The sequence below is a fragment of the Pieris rapae genome, chromosome 9 (assembly GCF_905147795.1).
Source record: "Pieris rapae chromosome 9, ilPieRapa1.1, whole genome shotgun sequence".
Lineage (NCBI taxonomy): Eukaryota > Metazoa > Arthropoda > Insecta > Lepidoptera > Pieridae > Pieris > Pieris rapae.
In genome coordinates this window covers 919,907-943,692 of record NC_059517.1, presented here as the reverse complement: position 1 = coordinate 943,692, position 23,786 = coordinate 919,907, and the positions used below count along the sequence as shown (strand labels likewise).

General features: G+C 33.3%; 1 protein-coding gene across 3 annotated transcripts in view; it reads left to right on the top strand.

The window, feature by feature from the left end:
- Positions 1-23,786, top strand: part of LOC110992579 (lysine-specific demethylase 3A) — a 131,308-nt gene that overhangs the window by 70,118 nt on the left and 37,404 nt on the right. For 2 of the 3 annotated variants that reach the window (XM_022258457.2, XM_045629590.1), the window contains one exon: positions 13,583-13,600. The exons of the other annotated variant lie outside the window; for it this stretch is intronic. In XM_022258457.2, the coding sequence (XP_022114149.2) occupies positions 13,583-13,600 (18 nt within the window). The remainder of the gene's footprint in view (positions 1-13,582; positions 13,601-23,786) is intronic. 3 annotated transcript variants of the gene reach the window in all.

Genomic DNA, 23,786 nt, shown 5'->3' with positions numbered 1-23,786 from the left:
ATTAATTTTAAAAACGAGGCTCACGTACATAATGAGGATTACACAAAGTCCATTTTTAATATTAGTGGACGATCTCCTCCAAATTCTTGCACTTGTCTCTCATCGTCGCCACCATTTTCCAATATTTTCCCGCTATCATTAATAATCCGGTTTCCCAGGCTTCTGATGCCCGTTCTCTCTTTCTACTTACCACTGAGCCATTCCACATGCATTTTTGACCCATGTGTCATCACAAACGTGTGACTGGCCCATTTCCTCTATAACTTTTTTTTAATATGGTTATTAAATGTTACGCCATTTTCACTTTTGTTTCATTATAACGGACAAACCAATCCTTAATTAAGCCTTATTGTACATATTAAATGGCACCGCAAGGCACGAAATGTAAATTATAAAGTACACAGTAAATAAACTTGATTTATTTTCATATGTTAATGAGTGTTTTAAGTTGATTACGGAATATAGTATATATCATTAATCTGTTTTAACCGCGTAAACTTTCTTTATACAATAAATAAATTTTACGTAACATGTCATATCGTTTTTTTTTATGTTTTATTTTGGGTCGGACATAAATCCCAGTCCCTACTTTCTCTAATGGACGGCTGTGACTGGCGATTGCAGTCAAGATGGATGGCGTCCATTTGCGATGAAATGGAATCGGAACATGTGTGTATTTCACACGAAAACATTATTTGTTTTGTACGTATTTCTAAAAAGGATCTAGTAACGTGTTCCTTTAAAATCTGCGAATCGGACTAAAATATGTACCTTGTATTCAAAAAAAGGTTTCATTCCACAAAATGTCAATACTATCCATATTTAGTAAATCAAAGGTCATAATAACAATAAGGACGTATGTATAATTAAAAAATAACTTCTTGTTTTCCTCCAAAATTCTTGCTTAAATCCGCATTGTCCTTTTAAAGTTGTCTTTAAAACCTTCAATATTTTTGTGTGTCATTTCTATTCTCGCCGCATCCGTCGACGGATATCAAATAATTCTACACGCGTCTTTGGGCTAAAAGGTTATCCTTTGACTGAAATATTGTATCCAAGATAAAGTCTGATAAAACGTGCTTTCATTTCGCTGCGTGTTCGTGACAGGCTGTGACGTCACAGGAAGGCGGCCGGGGGCCATGTAAATGTTCGAACAATGCTTTCATAATGATTTTTTGAATTGAAGTTCTTCTATAGCGTCGTCATTATCTCTTATGACACACTATGTATTATTAATATGACTTGTATATAAATTCGGGTTGCAAACATTATCATACCGTTTAAACTGCGCACCCTCTTTTGACATTGTAATTTTTCATGAATGAGTCGCGTTCATTATTCTCGAATTATTCAAAATAAATTAAATTTCGTTGCCGTGACCGATTCCTATTTACATAATAAAGAGTTGTCGGACATCTTGTATTCCAACGGTAATCTTACGTAAGCTGGTGACTGATACTTTCTAAATAAATATTAAAACGTGTAGATTTATTGTCCCCGCTTCTTTGTCTTTTGATATTCATTTATATGAAAGTAGGAGATATATCTCTTTGTTAGCTTCTGTCCTTTGTGACATGTTTTAATTAGCAAGCGCATTTTCAGTATCAAGGTTTATTTAGTTTTTGTAACTTACGTCACACAAAAGTTCTCGTTTAGTTTGTGCTTCATCAAAGAAATCTATATCCTTTATATTTGATGAAGTTCGTAATATAAGATGATTCAGTATAATAATGTGAAATATTTAAATTACTCGACCCAAGTTGGGAACTATGTAATGTATTCTGACAGTCGGCAACTTTATATTGGTTTTCAAGTTCTGAACACTCGAGTCCCGAACAAATATTGCTTGGATCGTTTTAACTTTTGTTCATCGAAGTTGGGTCACTTTCGCTGTATAAGCTGCATTGTCTACAAGTTTTACTTTAATTATAAACTTGTTTTAATAATAAAGAATCAGTTACTCTTTTGTTTAAAGATGAAATTACGTAGATATGTAAAAATATGCACAGTGTATGTATGTGTTAATTTAATTGCTTTGAAACAAGATAGTACAATGCAGAAAGAACGAACAAAGACACTGTTAGTTTGTAGAGGCTTGAATAAATATTGCTAAGTAATGATAATCTGTAGATAGCACAGGAAGTTCATTAACATAAACAAGCCTCATCGTGTTCAGACAGATTTAACAGTGAGACATGGAAACGACAGTCCTTTGTGTCAGTTAAACGGAATTCGGATATTGGTTCAGCTTCCACGGCGTAGCCTCGCTTGTTTACTGAACAATTTCCTTTTAATTGGTTTTGCGGACCACTATTGTGCCCCGTGGCAAGTCTTTCAAATTTTTTGTACCAATTAACGTTCCGCTTAATGAAGCTTTGTTACTGGTTTTCGTTCGCTAATATCAAGATTAACATGTATCTAAATAATCATGTTATTGTTTCATTAATATTTTTTTGCAGATTAAATTAATATTGGCTCAATTTACATTATTTCTTGTCTTTATGCGACGGCGAGGTCAATATTTCCATTAATTTAAGGCCAGAATCAATTTGGTCTACACGAAACCTGTTATGTTATTTTGGTCATATATTTGAGGCATACAAATTGTGGTATTTAATTTGGTTTGCCAAAGGTTGTTTGCTGCGAAAAAACGTATTTTCGCTATAAAGATTAATTGTTCAGATGGGTGGGTATGTTGTGACTATGTAACGAAGTAATCTGCATTTTGGCAGTGATGTTATATGAAATTTTGCGTATATATTCATGTTGTTGGTGCACGTTTTGCATAAATTTACACATTTACCGTTAAATTCACTGATATTCCACTATTTCTACATAACAATGAGGCTTTTGCAAATACATTAGCGTTCAAGGTTAGTTTTTATTGGTTAAATATAGCTGTTGGTTTTGGATTAATATCCGAAAAACAATCATTAATGAAATGTTAAAGTTTTGTTAGACTCAACGCACATTCCCCATTTGTGCATAACAAGCACACGAAGACGTTTCGCCTGTATAGAGCGTTATACCAGTGCCCTTGTGAAGTCGGAATAAGTAACAATATTAAATTTGCATACCGACGAAGCCTGTGGGGAATGGCCGGGAGCCGTGAGCGACGGGGTGAAAGGGGGAATGTGTCATGAGCGCATGCTTACTTCTGTGGGGTCCGGGTGGCAGTCGTGCAGGAATGCGTTGTGTTCACTTCACCCCAATCCCTAAATTCTTATCCACCTGATTCTAATGAGGTGAAACGATGCGTATATAATTCGATGTTTGGCGATTTGTTTGTGCCACGTGAAACGGAACGAATGATTGAGTACTGAAATCATGACAGCCACGCATCCGGCTGCAATTATGTGAAGGTCAGTGACTCGTACTCGCAAGACACGTGAATCACAACGGCTTAATTAAAAAAGAAAATACTCGTTGCGTGGGCTTCGTGTAATCTACTCCGTAATTTGCAATACAAACACTTCATTATGTTTAGATACCGTTTACCGATCAATAGACTCCATTGTGTAGTGTTCATTATCATAATCTTGATGACAGTGGGGTTCTTATACATTTCGGGAGGTAAAGTTATAAGGACGTAGACGGCTTTGATTTAATTTCTCCTTTACCTACTCCTAATCGTATTAACATTGCCGTGAAACTTAAATCAGACAAAACACAGCTAGATAAAGTATAACAAAATGACTCAGTTGTGATTTGCGATGACCGATAGATTGCTTGGGAATAAAATGGATGTATGCATAGATTAGTTTGAAGATTACAAGAACAATGGTCGGTGAAATCGACACCGTGAAACCCGAGCGGCACCTGCGTAAGCATAACAAGTCGTATCGTGAACGTCACGTAGTCGTTACGTAAAGAACAATGCCCGGCTGAGAACGCGGCCGTGAACGCGGCGCGAATCTATACAAGATCTATTTTATTGCGCTTATGCATTCAAAACATTTCTACACAAATTCGATATTGAATTGCAAATATAAGATACCGTTTCCGTCTCTGTCCACTTTATGAATAGGAATTTACATATTCACTCTTTCTGAATTTGTTTTGTGCAAATGATCGCGTGTTGTGTTTACTGAGTATCAATTTCGTTGTGTCCATTGTTCTCAGCGTTATTAGGTGATTTGTTTTTCACTGTGAGTAGGTTTAATCTTGTTCAGCAGCAAAATTTAACAGTATTAGATTTTAATTATGTACATTCAACCCGGGCTGTACCGTTATTCGTTACTTAATCTGCTGCATTTATCGCAGTCACAAATCTATATGCTTCAGCTATTGTAATGGGGTCTCTTATATCTGGCATATCTTGCTTGAAAATTTATTGATCAGACACTAAAGGTTAGATTTATAAGAGTATAAAATTCCTCGTCCTTATACGACTTGCTATTCTTTGTTGCTTATTCTTATTGTAATATAATTCTAATAAATATGTAAATATTTCTTGGTGAAGATTTAATACGTCTAGACCTAAATCATTGAGACATTTTTCGAGCGTAGGTGTTCAAATAACAAGCCGATGTTAACATCAATTTTATTTGTAAATATGTTTTTCACTCAATAATGGAGGTGACTCTTGTTCCGTTATGACTTTTATTCGTCCCCTATTACATCTGAACATAAAACCGGCTTCGCAGTATAATTGTTGGGTGAACCACGTTTTACTGTCTGCGTCTCCTTTATGTATGCCTATCTCCTTCTAATCTGCCCTAAGCTCGGTTTAACTATAAGCCCAATGGTCCCTTCAAATGAAATTCGTCGTAATCGGTTCTCTGAAAAATTTATCACAACCCTTTCTTTTGAACTCGCCCGTTTTTATGGTTGGCGGCTGCGTAGGTCGTTATTTAGTTGATTGTTGCCGTAAATCTGTGTTGTTTTCTCGAGAATCGCAATGCTATTATTTCAAAAAACTTTTTATTAACCAACAAGAAATCGCAATATCAATTAGCTGCCACGAGATAACGACCGAGACGTCCAAGGTGAACAAATAGTGGCCAGATAGTTTCATTGACCTTTAGGTGATAATTATCGACAAGTCTATGAAGTGTTTGACTTACAAGCTATGTTGTACATTTTGATGATATTTTTTATAGAAAAATGGATATGCATAAATGTAATTACTTTGTTTTGTGTAGCCAATAATATAACAAAAAAGAGTCCGACTTTACATAAATTGGAATCTAGCCTATACAAGAACTAGGGCCTAATAAATTATATTGTGTTAATTTTTTTTAATGTTGAATAATTTAAACTACGGTAATCTTCATTATCAGTCTTAGTGTTTTGTAATGTGTAACACTTTGTGTTACCGCTGTTGAACTTATATTCACTACAATAGTTTTACATCAAATTCTTTATTTTTCTTTATCAACATGGCATTCGTCTTCAACGTGAACTAGTAACTACTCAAAATAAAAAGTGATTGCAGTGTCAATTAAAATTCAAAATCTTACAAAAATTTCCTCCCACATGACTAAACAACCATGCAATTATGTAATCACTATATTAATATTGCTGAGCGCGTGGTGATTGACGCCCGAGGTCTTACGTGCACTCGTTGTGACGGATGTTCATTGTACGTGTTTGTAATAAAATTACATTGATTTTACTTTACCCAACGATGTTGTACAACAAAGTATTTCCGAACGAATTCGACTTAGGGGCCTTCAAGTATAAAGCGTGCCTATTCTTAAAAGGCCCGAAACGCACTCGCGTGCCCTCTGGCATTGGGAGTCCATGGGCGGCTGTATCACTTAACATCAGATGAGCCTCCTGCCCGTTCAGCCCGTTCTATAAAAAAAAGTTAAAAAAGCAGGACGATTAGGCCATTAGGTGCGATATACTTTAAGCTCCACCAGTCTCAATGTATTTTTTATAGAATAATAAAATCTTAATCGTAGTATGTTATATTTGAAAACCAAAAAAACACGTTTGTTGTCTGAACTGCCCAGACGATGCATACTTCAGCCAGTAGGTACTGACTCCATAATGTTTTGACGATTAATCTAACTCAATTGTTGTATATCGTGTATGTTAACGCGAGCATTTTCGTTTAAACTGAATGTGGGTTAAATCAATTAACATCACGATATCTAGACATCCGCCAAGATTCGCTCATCTCCAATATAAATTGAATCTTAATGCTCTCCAAATTAATTCGTGTCGAGAGACACGTGAAACATTGCTACGGATATAAACTATTAAATATTTAATCTATTTTTAAATAGTCTGTGAATTAGTAACGAATCATTTGATATAAATAATAATCATAGTGATTATATCATATGACGCATTTTATATTACTCTCATCGTTAATAAACTTAAACAGTAGAATTTTAAATCGCCAAACAAGTTTGTCATGAGACCTCAAGATAAGAATCATAGCATTCGTTATAATTGTGCAAACAGCATTTCAAAATATAACAGATACACGCAGCGAGTTTTCCTTTGGAAAAATACGAGAAGGTTTCAAAAGATAATTAAATGATCGTTGGAATTAATTAGATAAAATAAACAAATGCAAATCGTAATTAATTATTGTAATAGCAATTGAATCTTCAAATGCGTCTGCTAATATATGGAAAATAGATTTTAATTGGAATAATAAGAACTGGGTCATATCTAGTTGCAAATGTTAAGTTATTGAGTCTGCCGGTGGGTGCACATTGTACAAAATGGCGGCGCGCAGTAATGGCTGCCGGCCTTGGGCATGCTCGCAAACGCAATCAACTTATTATTCAATCTCATGTCGCGAATTGGTCCGAGGTCTAACGGCCGTTGAACTTACAAAGCCGCTCTATTAATGTTTTGTCATGCATTAATAAAATAGATAATTATCTAATGTTTTTATAGAATTAAGTGCTTTTTTAATTTATTTATTGTATACATAATCTTACATAGACAGAAGTTGATGTGGTGGAAACAAAAACTGGACACAGTGTTTCTGTCCACCAGGACGTCGAACATATATTTGATGTCGTCGTCAAAAATAATAATATATAATAATATAAGTCGAATGATTTTAGCCATTATCATTAGGATTACATAATACTGACTAAATCAAAACTAACAAGAGTACCTAGTATCTAATTTTGAATCAATGGCTGTCAACTTACCGTATTGAAATACTTTTGAATTCTTAATGGGATCACAGAGCATGGTAGAAAAGTAATTTAAATTTAAAAAGAAAATATGTCAATTGTCAGCCAGCGTTCTTGCATTTCAAAGGTCGTCGTCTTTGAAGCGTTACGCGTTGACGCAAATCCGACACAGTCCGTTATGTCCTCCCACAGAACAATAGGTTGGTTCGCGCTACTCCTCTAATGAGAAATGTTTGTTTTTCAGTTTCATACAATAGCTCTCTTACTTTCATTAGTAATGGTTTTGACGTATGTGCTAATAAACTCTCAAATCATTGATTATTCGCGGTTTTCAGTGTTTAAACCGAAATAATGCAAACATAAGAGTGTTAAGCTAGCTTTTGCAAAGACTATAGTCTCTACATACTCGAATAGAGAAAAGAGTCATAAATAAATAAGTGTAAATGAAAAACAGACACGTAAAGGACACTGTCAGTATTTGAAAATCGAACAGGGAATACGAAATGAGGTTTTAATTTAGCAACGTTCCTTCGACCTTGATTGAAGGCTCATTAGACAGTCAAAGTCGAGACATACTCCGCGAACCGGTCGTGATTCCGCTTGATTTATACCTCACGGTTCACAAAGAGATTTTTTCTGAAGACCGGTTTCTCCGCCTGGTTTTGTTGTGCTACCTGGATCGATAAAAAACAGTGTCCGTTTTAATGGTAATAATAATTCAGAGCATTCCTTTGAGCACGCGGTCGTGAAGTGGAAACGTGATGCCTCATTGTATTAATGAATGTGACCTGATTTACGAGACCTTTGCTTTCAGCGCTAATTGAATGCTTTAAATAACTATTATTTTTTACGTATCTTGGCAAAGATAGTAGGCAAAGTTTTTATTTATTTACAAAATACAAGCCTGTCCTAACAGGCGAGGGGGAGGCGAGACCTAAGGGTCTGTTTCACAATGTCCAGATAAGTTCCAAATAAGCTATCTATTACTAATTGGTGGGATAAACAGTATTTTTGCGTTTCACGACTGTCAGATAGCGCTATTCGTCATGAAAAGTAATGTTTCTTATTTGGAACTTTTATCTTTCGAATAATTTATGTGTTGCATAGCTATTGGGTACTTTATCCATACATTGTGAAACAGGCCCGTAATCGACAAGAATGCATAACCAATGAAAATAAATATTCACGAAACAAAAAACAATCATAAGAAATTAATTAAGTAAAACAAACAAAATATAAAGGCTTGAAGAACTTTTGTCAGTTCACTCGAAGAATATTAAAAAAAGATCCGTTAAACTATGCAATTCGCTAACTAAAGTAATAACAGTGAATCATGTTTGTATGTAAATAGCAACTTACCGTGTCAATTATCTCGTTTTCCGCATACAAATGACATCTACAAATTATGGATATTGATGCTCCAACGACCTCTACTTGACATTGCACGACACCAACCAGTTTTTGTAAAATTTTTTGTTCAATATTTATCAGCCGCCACCTAAGCACCTGCCGCGGTCGTTACCCTTAGAAAAACTCCCCTCCTAACAAAAGATACCCCTAGTATTATTCTTACTTAAAATTATGGCTCACAAAGCGTTTCGGCTAGAAAGGCCGTACTTAATACAAAAAATTGCCCCCAAATTCTTTGAAAAGAACATTCTGTGGATACCTGTTTTTTTATTGATGAAAAAATGTAAACAATTCTTTCCGCAAGGGATAAGTAGTTTTTATGGCGTGTGATGTTTTTTTTGTTTAAATCGCAAGTGACGTAACTATCTACTACTAAAGTTGCGTAAAATATTATGTATTGATTCGATATTTTCAGAGCCGTAACCGTAATAATAAAATATTATTTATAGATTCATACATGGTATTTTTGAAATTTCAGTAAGCAGAAATTTTACCGTATTGGTATTCGTCAAAGGTTCAAAAATATCAATCTTTTTACCAAAACTTAATAACATCTTTATGTAAAAGGCTATTCAAACAAAAGGCTGCAAAGTTACATTTTATAAAATGCACTCACACTAGTAAAACTAACTTGTACTGAAATTTAAATGAAAAAAAATTATGATTTCGACCCATAAACAGGAAAAGATTTAAGTCTAAAAGGACAATTACATATTAAATAAAACTCCGTGATTTTCAATGTTACAAGCGAATTTAAATATATTAATAAAAATAACACGCATAATAGTTAAAACGGTACGCAGAGCGATAGATGATCTCATAAATATTGCGGAACGTAATCAAAGAAATTGTTGAGGGTCATAAATCTTGTGTACGTTTAGTTCTACTGAGAACTTGTGAATATGCCAAAGCTATTACGTGGTTCCCAGTCACCTTTGATTTTACTTCAGATACACTGTATTCATTGAATCAACATAGGTACTGATTATAAAGAAATGTATAAAACTGCCAATTGAAAGTAATCAGCCAATACTAAGATTTTTCTACTATTACAAGTTTATTATAACATTTTATTAATCTCTTTTATACATCCAATTTCACGTTTTTATATTTAAAAGGTCGAGTAGGATAAATATATAACTAGAATAATTACACATATATATAGTATTGTCTTTTATTAACATAACTTTTACACATTTAAAGAAAAACACTTTTTAACGGATTAATACATACTATAATCCGTTAAAAAGTGTTTTTCTTTATACACATATATATTTTATTTTGTTTGTTACAAGTTACTACCGAAATTATTTTATGTTATATATATATATTTTTTAACGAAACAGATGAAAATGCGTACCATTTATGTCTTAAACAAAACTATACTAGAAAAAATAATACAACATTAAATTTCTTACATTAGAAGAACTGACATAAATATTTTGAAGTTCATCAACGCCCATTAAAAACGTTTAAATAGATGCAGTTAATTAATTATTTCCATACATTTGCCATGTGTACTCTTTTTTGAGGTTAGTTTTCGTTGACAGTCTGACCAAGACAACTGTAAAGCATTCGAGTGTAATTTTAAACATAAATTAAGTGTATTTATGTATGTTATAAACAAGTTTGTAATAACGTATTTGACCTTAGATATTTGTGTTATAATTGAATGCAAAAACAGTGACCCGAATGACATACGCGTCCACTTATGATAATGTGTTTTGGTAACATCAACCACTCGACTCGGATGTCCAATTTCTTCTAAATGTAAGATAACTCTGTTTTGACTGTGTCATGTGGCTGTTATAATGAATTTGTCATTTGATATTTTTGTGCACTTTAGCACGTGATTTCTTTAGGTTTTTTACGATGTATTTATGTAAGTGTTGGACACATTATTATAAACTTTGAGGCAGACACAGAGGCTTAAAGGTGCGATATTAAGCTTCAAATTCGGGCTATTCATAAATATACCCACAATTAAAACTTGCTGGGGCGGACGTTGTAAGGAAACCAGTATTTCTCATACTCCAAAATCAACATAATAATCGACAATCGAACATCTACTTGTGAATAAATAATCAAAGAAAAAATCCAATCAGAAGTCAAGATATGAAAGTCATATATTTTCATGAACTTTTTTACAAAGTGAGACATAACATAGAATACACAGAAATTTACAATATTGTATAAAATAACTTTCCCATATTTGAATAATGTTGTGCAAATGAGCCACACCCTACTTAATAATTTATTGTTGGTTCATAAATTAGACTCGATTTGTTAGATCAAGGTCGATTGATACCAATTTCAGGTTTTTCATTAAATATATTCATTTAATATAAGATTTTATTAATTGTGTTTTTATTTAAATCTTAAATACTTACTTAAAAATCGGATTCATAATAAAATAATTATCTCCATTTAATAACCTTAAATGTAGTAAAGTTGTTTTTATTTTGAATGTTTCTAGGACTGCTGTCGTTTATTCTTTAGGCTATTTTATATATATGTACCTAAAGTTACTCAAGGATAATCATTCCAATGTTGAAACAACATTTGAAATTGCTCATTATATTTATTCGTTTCAATTTCACAACAACTAATCTTTCCTAATAATATTAGATAACTCTGTATAAATAGACAAACAATACGAACCCATGTGAGAGTTTACAAATTCAAACTCATTTATTCATGTTGGTAACATAATGTACACTTATGAACATCAAAAAAAAGTAAGGTCAATCAATGATATCATGAAAGCGTATTAGAATATCTTGGCTCAACAAAACCATACTGTTTATCATGGGTTCTTCTATAACTGCCTCACATGTCTAATAAGGAAGGATTTATTTATAAAATGACCTCGATTCAGGGGTTATTATGAGCGTAATGTTTCGATTAAAATGTCTTTGTTCGACTCATCAACTACGCTGTATTTGCATTGACATGGTTTAAAACAATTAATCAGATTTTAATGTAGTCCTGTCTTATGCCTATAAAATACTATATTCGTGTAATATAATATATTCACATTTCAATTATTTAACTGTTACACTGTGCGACGTTGCCGATAAGCCAACAGCTGGTTTAGAAAAATAGGGCTGTTTTTGTAGGTTTGTAGATTTGTTAGGTAATTGTTGAAAGTTTTTAATATTTAACTTAATTTCCACCAATTTGGATTTTTCTTATTCATATTCGAGTATATTTTAAATTTAATTTTGATATTACGATAATTCGGAAGATTTTAAACAGCTTTTTATCGTTGCCAAATCTTTATGTTGCATATAATTGGCCAGGAACAAAAACGTATTTTTTGTCATGATTTATCAGTTGTTTTGGACGATATTTTTCACTTCGATATAGTTATCTTTATTAGACATCTTTGATAAATATAATCTGTCAGAAATACCTTTTTCTTTATCTTGTCTCGTATCGCATGCCTGATATCTTATTCAAGGTTATGCCAGTTTACAACAATAAATGACATGATTGACGAAAAACAATTGCTGGAACAAGCCTTCTGGTTTTATAGTATCACTATAGATAAGCCTCATCTAACAGTTTTAATAATCCAGCTGAATACTTTGGATATTTTACTGAAATAGATGTTGATAACTTTTCAAATGACTCTTAGGGGCCGTTTAAGTATTACTTAAGCAGCTTTTTCTCTGCAGTTTCTCTGCAATTTATCACCCCCTCCACTTTTCAGCAAAAGTAAGCAAAGCCCTCAAAAAGTACATAAATGTATTAATTTTTTGTAGGAATCCTCGAAAATGCATTTTATTTTCAAGCATAGAAAATGTACGGGTAATATGTGTTAAAAAGTAAATAATTGCTGTTGACGTAATCACCAAATAAGAAAATCAAATTCCCCCTCTCTCCCCATATTGCATACGAAATACTTGAATGCCCCCCTAATCAAAATATGAAAATATCTGTCAACGTCAAATGACAGTCAACAATTTCTGTTAAGACCTGACAACATCTTATTATTTAAATTAAAACGCAAATTAAAATGTTCACAATCTAAACAATAATATACAGAGAGAATGTGTATTAAACTTGGTATGATTTAATGATAAGTTTCGCGGTTTATTTCCGTTAATTAATGACATTTGCAGTCAGTTTCCGAATGTTTGAAATCGTAATTTTATGAGCTACATAAGACCCCTATATAGCAATAGTTATTTTAACGTTCCAGATACACTTTTAACCCTAACAACGTGCCATTTGATAACCGCTCCCAATTTCCATATATTTAATTAACGTCGTAATATCATTATCAGATAAGTTTTATTACACTGAAATCGGTTAATTGTATTCATTTATCATAAAGCTATTTAAAGGTTACAACGATTATAATTTACACCTTGTTATTTCAATCATGGGGGTTCCCTAATAATATGAGTATCACAGGTCATATCGACAGTATCGGCCGATTCCTATAATATTTTGTTTACGACGAACATATTTTTATAACAATACTAGCTGCCCCCGTGATCTTCGTTTCTCTTTATTGCCTGCCTACCTTTTTAGTACATACTAACAAGGAACATTTGCTATGGTGACTGTTCGGTTTTCCAGAAGGAAAACATTTTAGGCTGTTCTGGGAATTTTCTCTATATGAACCTCAGTTTTTAATTAACAAATAAAAAATCGCTGTTTATCGTAGAGCGGTGAAAATTAATGGCTGCATGTATTTATGTATGTTGTATTAAAAAAAAACATTTGTCAAAAAAAAATGTTTTGGGCTGGCCACCCCTTATCGCGTAGGGCTTAAAAGATAGATAGTAGCCGATTCTGAGACCCTCTGACTCTCTGAATATACATAATATATTTCATAAGAATCGGTCGAGCCGATTCGGAGGAGTATGGGACATTGTGACACGAGAAAATTATATACATATACATATAGAGATTCTATCGAACAAATTTTTTTAAAGCTAACTTTTCCCATGTTGTGTGCATTTCAAGAATGTATGATACCATACAAACAAAAAGATTATTTGATATAATATTGTTTAATACCTTGCTAATTTTTGTTTGTTCTATTTCAGGTATGCAGACGAGCTGTGGTAATATTTTTAAATAGCGCAAATATTCAACTATACTGGTATAATATATCACCTCACTAACTTATGGCCGGCAAATTTGTCTTATAGGGAAGAATGGAAGTTATGTACATTATGAATCATATCATTATAGTCAATTATTATATAATTTTATCACGATACATTAAAATATATTATTACGTTATCAAATTAAGTTTAATTATAATGTTTTTGTAAATTATCATAATTTTTAAAATCTCTAGTAGGAAGTTCTCTGAATGTTTTAATTAAATTATTATTATTAGGTTGGTTACCTTGGTTGCCATACAATTTCTTCCCATGTTTACTTTACTTGTCCATTCCCGTTGATTTAAAAATATTAGGTTTTCTGTACGAATAAGGACATTTCTAAAATATGCATACACACAATTGGGAAGTAAACGTATCTACAATATTAATCTGTTAAATATGTTATTTAAAATGTCATTAGTTTCGAAGAAAACCTCGACAATAATGTAATAGCATTAAATAAGTTGGCCTGGATGACCTTCACCGAACTCCGCATTGCAGACGTTTATCGTATTTGAACTTTGTAAAGACCAACTTTTATGATAGCATAGAAAAGTTATGAACTGAAGTCATCGATGGCGTAGAGGGATTTTATGTTCGCTACTAAATATATCAAGCATGTTAATATTGACATCAAGTGACAAATGATTAGAAAACAAAAGACGACCGCGATTACAAATACCTTAGTAAAAAAACAGTGGCGTTACAGCCTTTTACGGTGTGATATGATAATTTTATAGGCAATTTAATAGGCAACTTGGTGATCACCCTCGATCGACTTTTTAGGTCTAAGGCAAGCCGGTTTCCTCACGATTCCTTGACCGTTCGAGCGAACGTTAAATGCGCACATAGAGTCCATTTGTATATAGCCGAGATCGAATCTACGCCCTCAGAGATGTGAGTCGCTGAAGGCACTAGACACTGCTCTTACCTAAGTGAGGTATCTAAATCTCAAGCACACAGCTTGCATTTAACTAACTGTATATAATTTATGTATTTCATCTATTAAGATATATTCACTCCTAAATTTGGACTATTAAAAGAAGACTATTTGGCTGAAAAGAAATTGTTAACGATTTCCGCTTCAACTGTGGTCACTGACCGAGTAATATACGCTATCAGCATCTCTATAATCTTCATAATTATCAGATTATACTTAAGATTTACATAAAAACAATGGCGCAATATAATAATATCGTCACAATAACCTACAATTTTGTGGAATGTCGTGATTCATACTTGAAACACGTTTACAGCAATTTATTAGACTTTGCTTTGTGTTATTTACAAATATATTAACATAAATGATAGCTAACTATGCTTTAACTCACAATCTTACGTATATAGGAGACAAAATATATGCAATAACACGTTAAATACATATCAGTATTCAGTGACCTTGTACCGTCTTTATATAACAGTATCAAATTTGTGTGTAAGAGATCAGCAAATTTAATAAGACATTTGTGTAATTTTCCCTAGATGTCGTTAAGTTATTAAACCTGAAATTTCAATATCGTTCTCTCAACTTTACGCGCTCTGTAAGTGGTTTAAGAACCAATTTTAAAATTAGAATCATTTTCTCATACACTAATTTGGGAACTTTGCCAACTATGAAATTATAATACATAAATTTTATTTAACATAAAATCGCCAAGCACATTATTCAATATGATAATTTAATAATTTTAATCACTCAAGAAATTATCACCACGATACTTTTTGTACAACAATGGAACAATTGCGTAATTAACATTTTTCTCAATTATTAAGTATTTGTTCACAAAAAGTGACTAGTTTTTGTTATGAAATTTAAATTAATTAAGTATTTAAAATAAGTAATTATAATGTTATTAAGTGCATGTCAATTAGCCCAGGTAGGTGCAGTTAAGTATAAAGTTAATATTTTGATTAACCTATATAACCTTAGCCTTTCTAAAATCCGTATGCAACCCGAATCTAACATAATGTTTAATATAAAATAATTTAATTGTTCACTTTATATTCTTAAATGATAAGTTAATAAATTACAAGGAAAATGTTAACGAAACACAGATAGTCATTTTTAAAACATAACGAAAAACTGCAATTCCAATTTCAAATAACTTTAATACATTTTCGTATAGCCTCCCAGTCAAATTACCCCCCTGTGGGGCGTGGGCCCCACGTTAGGAAACACTGCTCAACATAGAATTAATGTCTAAGAGATAAGAAATATATTCTGTGTATTAGTCTCTTTTAACAAAAGTATTGGAATATAATGTGTACGCGGTGATTAAATAGTTAGACTAGGGCACTTCTTCACATAATTATTATGAGCCCACAAAACCAGGACAATATCGACTTTCTGTAATGCACGAAGTGAAATTCCTAACAAAGGCTTCAAATAATTTTGAAGTAAACGTCAAATTGGCTTATATAGTAGGGAAATAAACGTGAGAACTCTCCCAGCTGCGACACGGGGCGTATTAGTCGAACTCCGTGGAAGGTAATTTAACCTTTTTTGATAATTAATTGTTCCGACTGTGGATTAGGACCAGTATCTATAACTTTTTCGATGATTAAAATTACGCAATCTGATTATTAAAGTTTTGACTAAAAATCGTGTTTCTGGTAAATTAATATTAAGTAACATAATTAGAAGCATTTGATTCATTTTTATACCACAATTTATATTATTCGTTTATTAATAAGCTGTCTTAGTAATAATAATTATAAAAGCCTTTATTCAGATTCATTTGTCATTTACATTTAAACACATTTCTATGTTGTGTGCCCTTTTTTAACAAAGGCTTCCAAATCCCGCCATTCCTCTCGGCACTGTGCCACTCTCACTGCTGCTGTTTCTTTTATTTGGCCTATCCACCTTCTAAGTGGGTTACCTCTTTTCCGTTTGCTGTACCTCACTTAAGCCCTGAATGTATGGATTGTTTTTAGCACTTCGCAAATGGTCATGCTCAGGTACAGATGTATAGATTTTTTTCATGTTATTTCTTTCAGAAAACTGGGTATGGGTAACTGGGATGTAGTGATTCAGTTTTCTGAAAAAAATTATGGTTAGTTTATGCTGATACTTATGTATTATAAGAATGTTAAATTTGGTGTTTTTTATAAATTTATCACTACCAATTATTTACTAGCATTAATGATTGTGATGATTTTTCATTTAACACCTTCGAGGCTAATGTTTATTTATTCAAATAGAAGAGTAATACGAATATTTTATAATAAGCAATTTGGATGCACGTATAATGTGATCTCGCATTATATTGGTCAAGGCGACAAAATTGACCGTGGACGTACGCCAAACGTTCAAACAATTACTGGTACGTCACTTTTTAAACACAATGGACGGCTGCGTAGACGATAAACTTTTGTTTATAAAGGCAAATGATATTTTAAATCGTTGTGCAAATGGGAAACTGGTTTTCTTCAGTTACAGTCATAACTAGTTTTTCATAACAGTTCTATGTGTGATGACAATTATTATGAGTCACTTCCATGCCATAGCCAAGCGAACAGTGGTTGGCATACTCTGATTCTTGACCTGTTTCCCAACAAGCAAATCTTCCTTAAAGTCACGTTTATTTCAATAAAAACCCGAAGAGTATTCGATAACATATTATTGGCTTCATTCCAGCAGTGTTTTCAAGGACAATGCAAATATTATGACTAACGATTTGGCTTCTATCGCATAACCTCCAATCATTGAATAAATTTGATACCAAAAGACACGTAAATCGTCTATATAACAGGAATAGAGAATATTTTTGACATTCATTCCAATATTAAAAGAAAATTAAACAATGAGCCTTGTTTGCCAAAACAAGTTCGAAAATTTAAAGCCATTACAAAATTATTTGTTCCTGTTCGTTATTCATCTCACGTTCTCTCTGTAGATTCTTATAATAGAATTGGAAAAGCGCCAGCCACAATTTGCGATAATCGTGTTCCAAGTGCCTGTATCAACTAAATGTTGATTGATGGTTTCCTTTCTCTAAACGATTCGAGTGACCTTTTGCGTGCAGGTCACTGCGAATCTAATTCATATTAAACAAAGTTGGATTTGTAAAGCTCCAATTTGTATACTTTAAATTGCTTTATCCCGATCGGTAGCCAACATTAATGTGGATCGTTTTAATAACAATAAAGTTGTTCAGGTCGTAACACATTCAAAAATGTTAATGTCCGTCTTTGTGATGACAGATGGATCAAAAAACCCTTATTCCCCAGTGGGAAAAAAGATAGCACGCCCACCCACCTGGGAAATGTAACCTGGGATAAGATTGGTGGCGATAGTAATCCCGATTATGAAATACTCGAAAAGAGGCAATTTTTATGTATATGTTGAGTTGAAAGTGAAGCTACAAATCATTGTAGAACAACTAATTAAACTTTGATTACATAAACCACAATTTACTTAACATATCGAAAGCAATCGAGATCCAAGCCCAGAGGCTTAATGAGTTTCCAGTTTAATTTACAGTTATTGTTTTACCCTCGTGACGTAGTTTTCGAGCTTCCATGGCATACCAAATGGAGTTTGTACAAACATTAAACGGCCGGGCAATATAACTTACTAGTCTGTTTGATTAATTAGATAACTTTTGACAAACACGTGTCAGCTTCTTTGACCTAAATCGGATTCTAATTTCAAATCAAATCGCGACGTTCCATTGTCTTTCTACGATGCTTAGATGCTTAAGGGAGCTTTTGAACAAAGAGCTGTAAATCTTACAGATATAATTGAAGTGGTAGAAGTATTTGAAATTAAAAAAATTGGTAATATATTTATTTATTATAAAGGAAGCATTTAAAAGGGAATTGGAATTATTGTTTTATTAAAGCATAACAAGATCAAATAGCCAAAGTTGTTGAAGACAAAGTTTGAGATTATCTTCTTCAAAGAATTAGAAGTTTTGAAGTAGCTAAGTTCCTCAAGTTGGAAAGTTCCCAACTCAACTTACACAAGTAGCCGACTTTAGCTAACTTTCTGTCTAGCGTTCTTCCTCACTCTGATATAATGTGTTTATTTGCAACTCGTTATAAACTTAGTTTAACTATGCACTGTTACGGCGTTTAACTAATAAATCTTTATGAGTATTATGGTAATACTCGTGTAATCTTATATAAATGTGCTTACATTCCATTATATAACAATTATATGTGTACGTTCTGACAGTATTTTTGAGATAGACTAATGTATAACTAATAATAATAATAATAATTTATTTCAAGTTTGTTTCATAGGAAATATATATATCTAATTGCGCTAGTTACCTATATATAAACAAAATTAGTCAGGTTTATCTGACGCTGAACTAGGTTTGAACCTGTATTTCAGCACATAGCGCCTAACCCCTTAACTGTTTAACTTTATCTCTTAAAAAAGATTGTCAAAACTGTTTGGTAGAATTATAAAGTAATCGAATTGTGAAAGTTTCCCAATTTCACCCCCTGCTGTGGGTTTGAATCGTTTCAGAGCGTGGATGTAGGGGTGAGTTCACCTCTCTCTGAATTCGTGAATACCGTTCCCTACATAATTGGTGTCTGGCTTCGAATAAACTTTGTATTACATTACCCGACTTAATTTATGGCGTCTTATTCATTGAAGATTTCAAAAGATTTTTCTCATCAATTCAATTAAAATTTTGTGCTAAAAAGCTTCAGGACATCTCTTGTATAATAAGCTATATGAACATTTATTTTTAACTTTTTCGAAATACAGTCAAAATCGACATTATAATCCAGCCGGGACGTTTGGTTTTGGCCAATATAGCCGGTTTGTTGTTCTAAACGATGGTTTTGACTACAACACAATAGTATCTCACTCAGCTGATGCTCTCGACAAAAACGTTGATACAAAACAAATCCGTAAAAAACTGTTATGCCGCACCCTTAAACGAAAAAGAACACATCACCAGCGCTTTTTTATCAAGTAATATTTTAATCATGTCTGTTATTTACAATTGGTATAATCAGATGGCGAATAATTAATTACAAAACAATCCGGACGTGAATTACTTAACCTTGAAACGTATTATTTTCACCTTGAGTGAGAACGTCTATAGTAAAATGTTAAAGATTAAAGTAAATACTTGTTTGTCAATTATAACATTATTAACACATTTACTGTAAGTCGTGTCTAATAGTCACGGAACTTAGATCATGATAGTGCGGGATGACTTCGTTATTACTACTATTGTTTGTGGGCAATTGTGTTCGTTTGCAACTGTCAAAAGTTCAAAACTATTGGCTCGCTAATTGACTGCGAGCTTTGTCATTAAAGAGGTTAAGTGGGTCTCGGTGACAGTCGCTTATATCATCTAGTCTATTAATTTTAATTATATAATTTGCAATATATACCATTGTATCTATAAAACCAATTACATATTAAAATTTATCTATAGGTTAATTATTTGTTATGAAAAAACTTTACGGAAAACATCACACATTTACGTGGGCGGCGTATTTATTGACATTGCGTAATAATTCTAGCTCATATAAACAAATAATAATATTCGTGATCCGCGTTCGAGGGTTATCGGTGTTTGCGGTTTTCAGTTTACTGTTCGACTTACTATGAGCGAAGTAATTTATAATTAAGCGTCTGTTGATAACGATAAACCAACGAGGTCAATTGAGAGCGTGCAAAAAATAGAAACTCTGTTCCACCGAGCGTGACCAAAGAATTGCAATGTAAAGACGCCAATCACTCGTCTCTTTTCCACAATTTAGATTATAATGCTTTGCCTCTCACTCTAGACTTGGCTTTCCGTTATTTTTATGAGCTCTTGACTAAGGCAATTTCTACATTGAATATTACGTGACTCGTGATCTTGGATAACTCATTTTATTGTCATTTAAGAAAGATTTGCTGGGCTTTGAATCCTCTATTTATTCTTAATTTGATATTTACTAAGCCTCAAAGCTCATTTATTTTGACATCAAGGTAAATTCATGCCTACACGTTTAAATTTGTATACCGTTGAGGTTTAAATGAAAAGAGCTTTGTCTAAAATCTGTCGACATCTGTATGCAAGGTTAAACAAAACTGCCACGAAGCATATCCAAAGAGGGACACGATAAAAACTTCTTGCATAATGTATACGAGAAGCTGTTTACGTCGCCATAAGAACAAGTTACATAACGGCAACTGCCTTTTATGGTCTTTGAATTGGTGTTGAATTCTATTAGCTAAATAATACTAGATATCACTGATTAAGATTTTAAAATTTGTTTTTCGAGTACCTACAAGAGTTTCTAAAACAATCAGCGGTGATGAATATCCTTTGTATAATCTTACGTATATAACCTTCTTTTCGTTGTTTTCACTTGAGTTTCTCGAAATGTCGAAAGGTCAGGGTTATATGTTGAATTCATTAACGCTTCCAACTAACGCTCAACTTTTGCTAATGTGTGGTCCGAGACTAAAGTTTTAACAACTTTCATTAAATAGGCTTTCAATTTGTTAAAAGCTAAACGTTATGACAAACGTTCTAGGTGATGTTTTTCGTAATGCAATCAAACACAAAGATGCAGAACATAGGCATAGCCTTGAGGTTATATGAAAACTTAAATTAAATGTAACAAAATTGCAGTTAGATCGTTTGAATGTAATAAAGGAGTATAATACTGAGTCACGCATGGCGTGATGGGTCGTAGAGGAAACGGTTGTCACGAAAAACATTAATATACGAGCGCAAGTCACTCTGCGCCCACACGCGACAATCTCATAAGGTTTGTTAGTTTAGGTTACGTTTGGCCAGACCAGTTAGTCATATTCAATTATCCAGAAAATGTAGAGAATCCAAAACGTATTGCGTAGTTTGTGATTCACAGTCTCGTACAATTGTTTGCTAACACGTGTTAAAAATGTCTTCGTTGACATTTACATATTTATCGTTTAATTCCTTTTTGTCGAATGACTCAATAGCTGAGCATTTTCGGTCCTCTCGACATCATAAAATCGCTCTATTTGTTGTTAAAGTGCTCCCTTGTATGCCTTACACAATAGTGTTGGGTTTATTTTAAATATCAATTGCATATCACATCACATGTGCCACTAACAAACTCGTTTATATTCCTCCAATGTCTGTTTCGCTAAAAGGCCAGTGGTATTGTCTTACAAACCGCAAATCAGTACAAGTAGAAGATCGATAACCAAATGGAAGAATGAATCGGCTTATTTGCGCTATGTTTATATTTAGTAAGGGTGGGCGCCGATCGATAGCATGCGAACGAAAGGAATGTTGCACAAACAAAAAAAGCGCGTTGTGCATGAATTGTTCCGCTCCGTTTAGCGGCGCTGTTGCCAAGCGGACGCACAGACACGTGATGTTTTCCGAACAAACCAATTTCAAGATGGCTGCCATTCGCTTTCCCACGTCGCGCACCACCACTCTGCATGCTTTATTCTTGTTTCTTTTCTATCGGGCATTGCGATTCGTTTTTATGCGCTAACATGGTTTCGTCGTTCATTCCGAGTGCGGTGGGTTTATTATTAAATTTTATTGTAGTTTTTAAGTTTCATATTCTTAGACTTAGATTCGAACACACGCATGGCAGTCGTGTTGGCATCATTAGCTAACATGTGTTAACCGTGTAGCCATGAACATGACAGATGTGGGTGACGAGACTTATTCCGTCAATCTACAACACATTGTCTATTAAAACTATAATCTACATCCACTTAATTCATATTGCGTTTATTAAACGTGTTTCCTTTTGTATTAAGGATTCATTGTTTAAACAGTCATCAATTATGGAATTTCTATAGCTTAGTTTTACTATCGTCATTGTTCTTCCAGTTAATAATAAAGTATTGATATTATTACTTTCACAGTAGTATGCATTCACAGCAATATAATTTCCTATTGACTTTTTGAGGATTTACATAATGTTTACGTGCATAAAATATTTGAACAGGTGAATTTCGTAATCTTGCTGCGAACTGTTTAATTATTTCTAGAAATTCGAATTGTAAGTTTGTATTTATATTTCTGACCTTGAACATTCAAGTAACACATTGACGATTTATACTGTTTCAACTGTAATTATATAGTTCGTTATCAGTCGATACGCAAAGATGTGTGTCACGGCTAAGTGGCGTGCGTGTTTCGCGTTACGCGTATACATAAGTGTCGGTGTTGGCTCATACATATTCAGCTGACGCTGGTCTGCGCTGATAGTCCGCACTCCGCCAACGGCCCGCAAAACTCACTGAATACTAAACGGTCTCGTTTGCAAGATCTGCATAGAAATTGTCTTTGAATTCGGTTTCCTGTACCGAATCACAAACGTTTCAACAGGAAACTGATGAGACACTTAGACTAATACCATTATTTAAGTAGTAGACTTATCATATTCAATCATCCTTTATTATCATGTTCATTTGACCCACATAGTCGCGGATAGGTGTTATCTTACCTAAGTCATAAGTATCGTTTATAAACTGCTAAATTCAGAAAGTAAGTCACGTTTAGTTAGACATTCAAGGCTAATTGAGTTATGGTTATGGTATGTGATCTAGGTACAACCTTACTTAGTTTGATAGACATCAAATACGTTTAAAATTTATCATTTATTTACTCAAATTATTCTAGTTTTCGATTGCGTAATGAACAATTTACATGAAAAACAATTAATTAGGTTGCTATCAAAAGTTTCCGGTGTATGTCATTTGAATAATGAATTACACATTTGAATTAATTAAAAACACTGTCCTTAACCCAAGTTTATAATAAATCATTATTTCTTATGTAAAGATAAATAAAACGCACTGTTTGTCAAGGTGACCTCGGTTCGCGAGCAGTCACATCGCGATTTAACGTCTAACGGCTCCCTATTGAATGTAAATTTCGCAAGACCTTGTCCATAATCGTAACTTATACCTATCAAATGAAAACGATGTTGACAATAACATTAACGCCTTTAATTTCTTAAGTAATGAATACTTATGTAAGATTACCACGTGGTGCCGCCATTTTGGAAAATAAATAGCAAGATGGCGTCGCGAGGCAGGCGAAAGTACTCGATAATTATTATAAGCGACGGGAAGGCGTGCAAAAACGAAACCCGAGGATCTATGGCCGGGTAATGCACGCAATGCTTAGCTTGATTTATATCGCTCTCTTGTTTC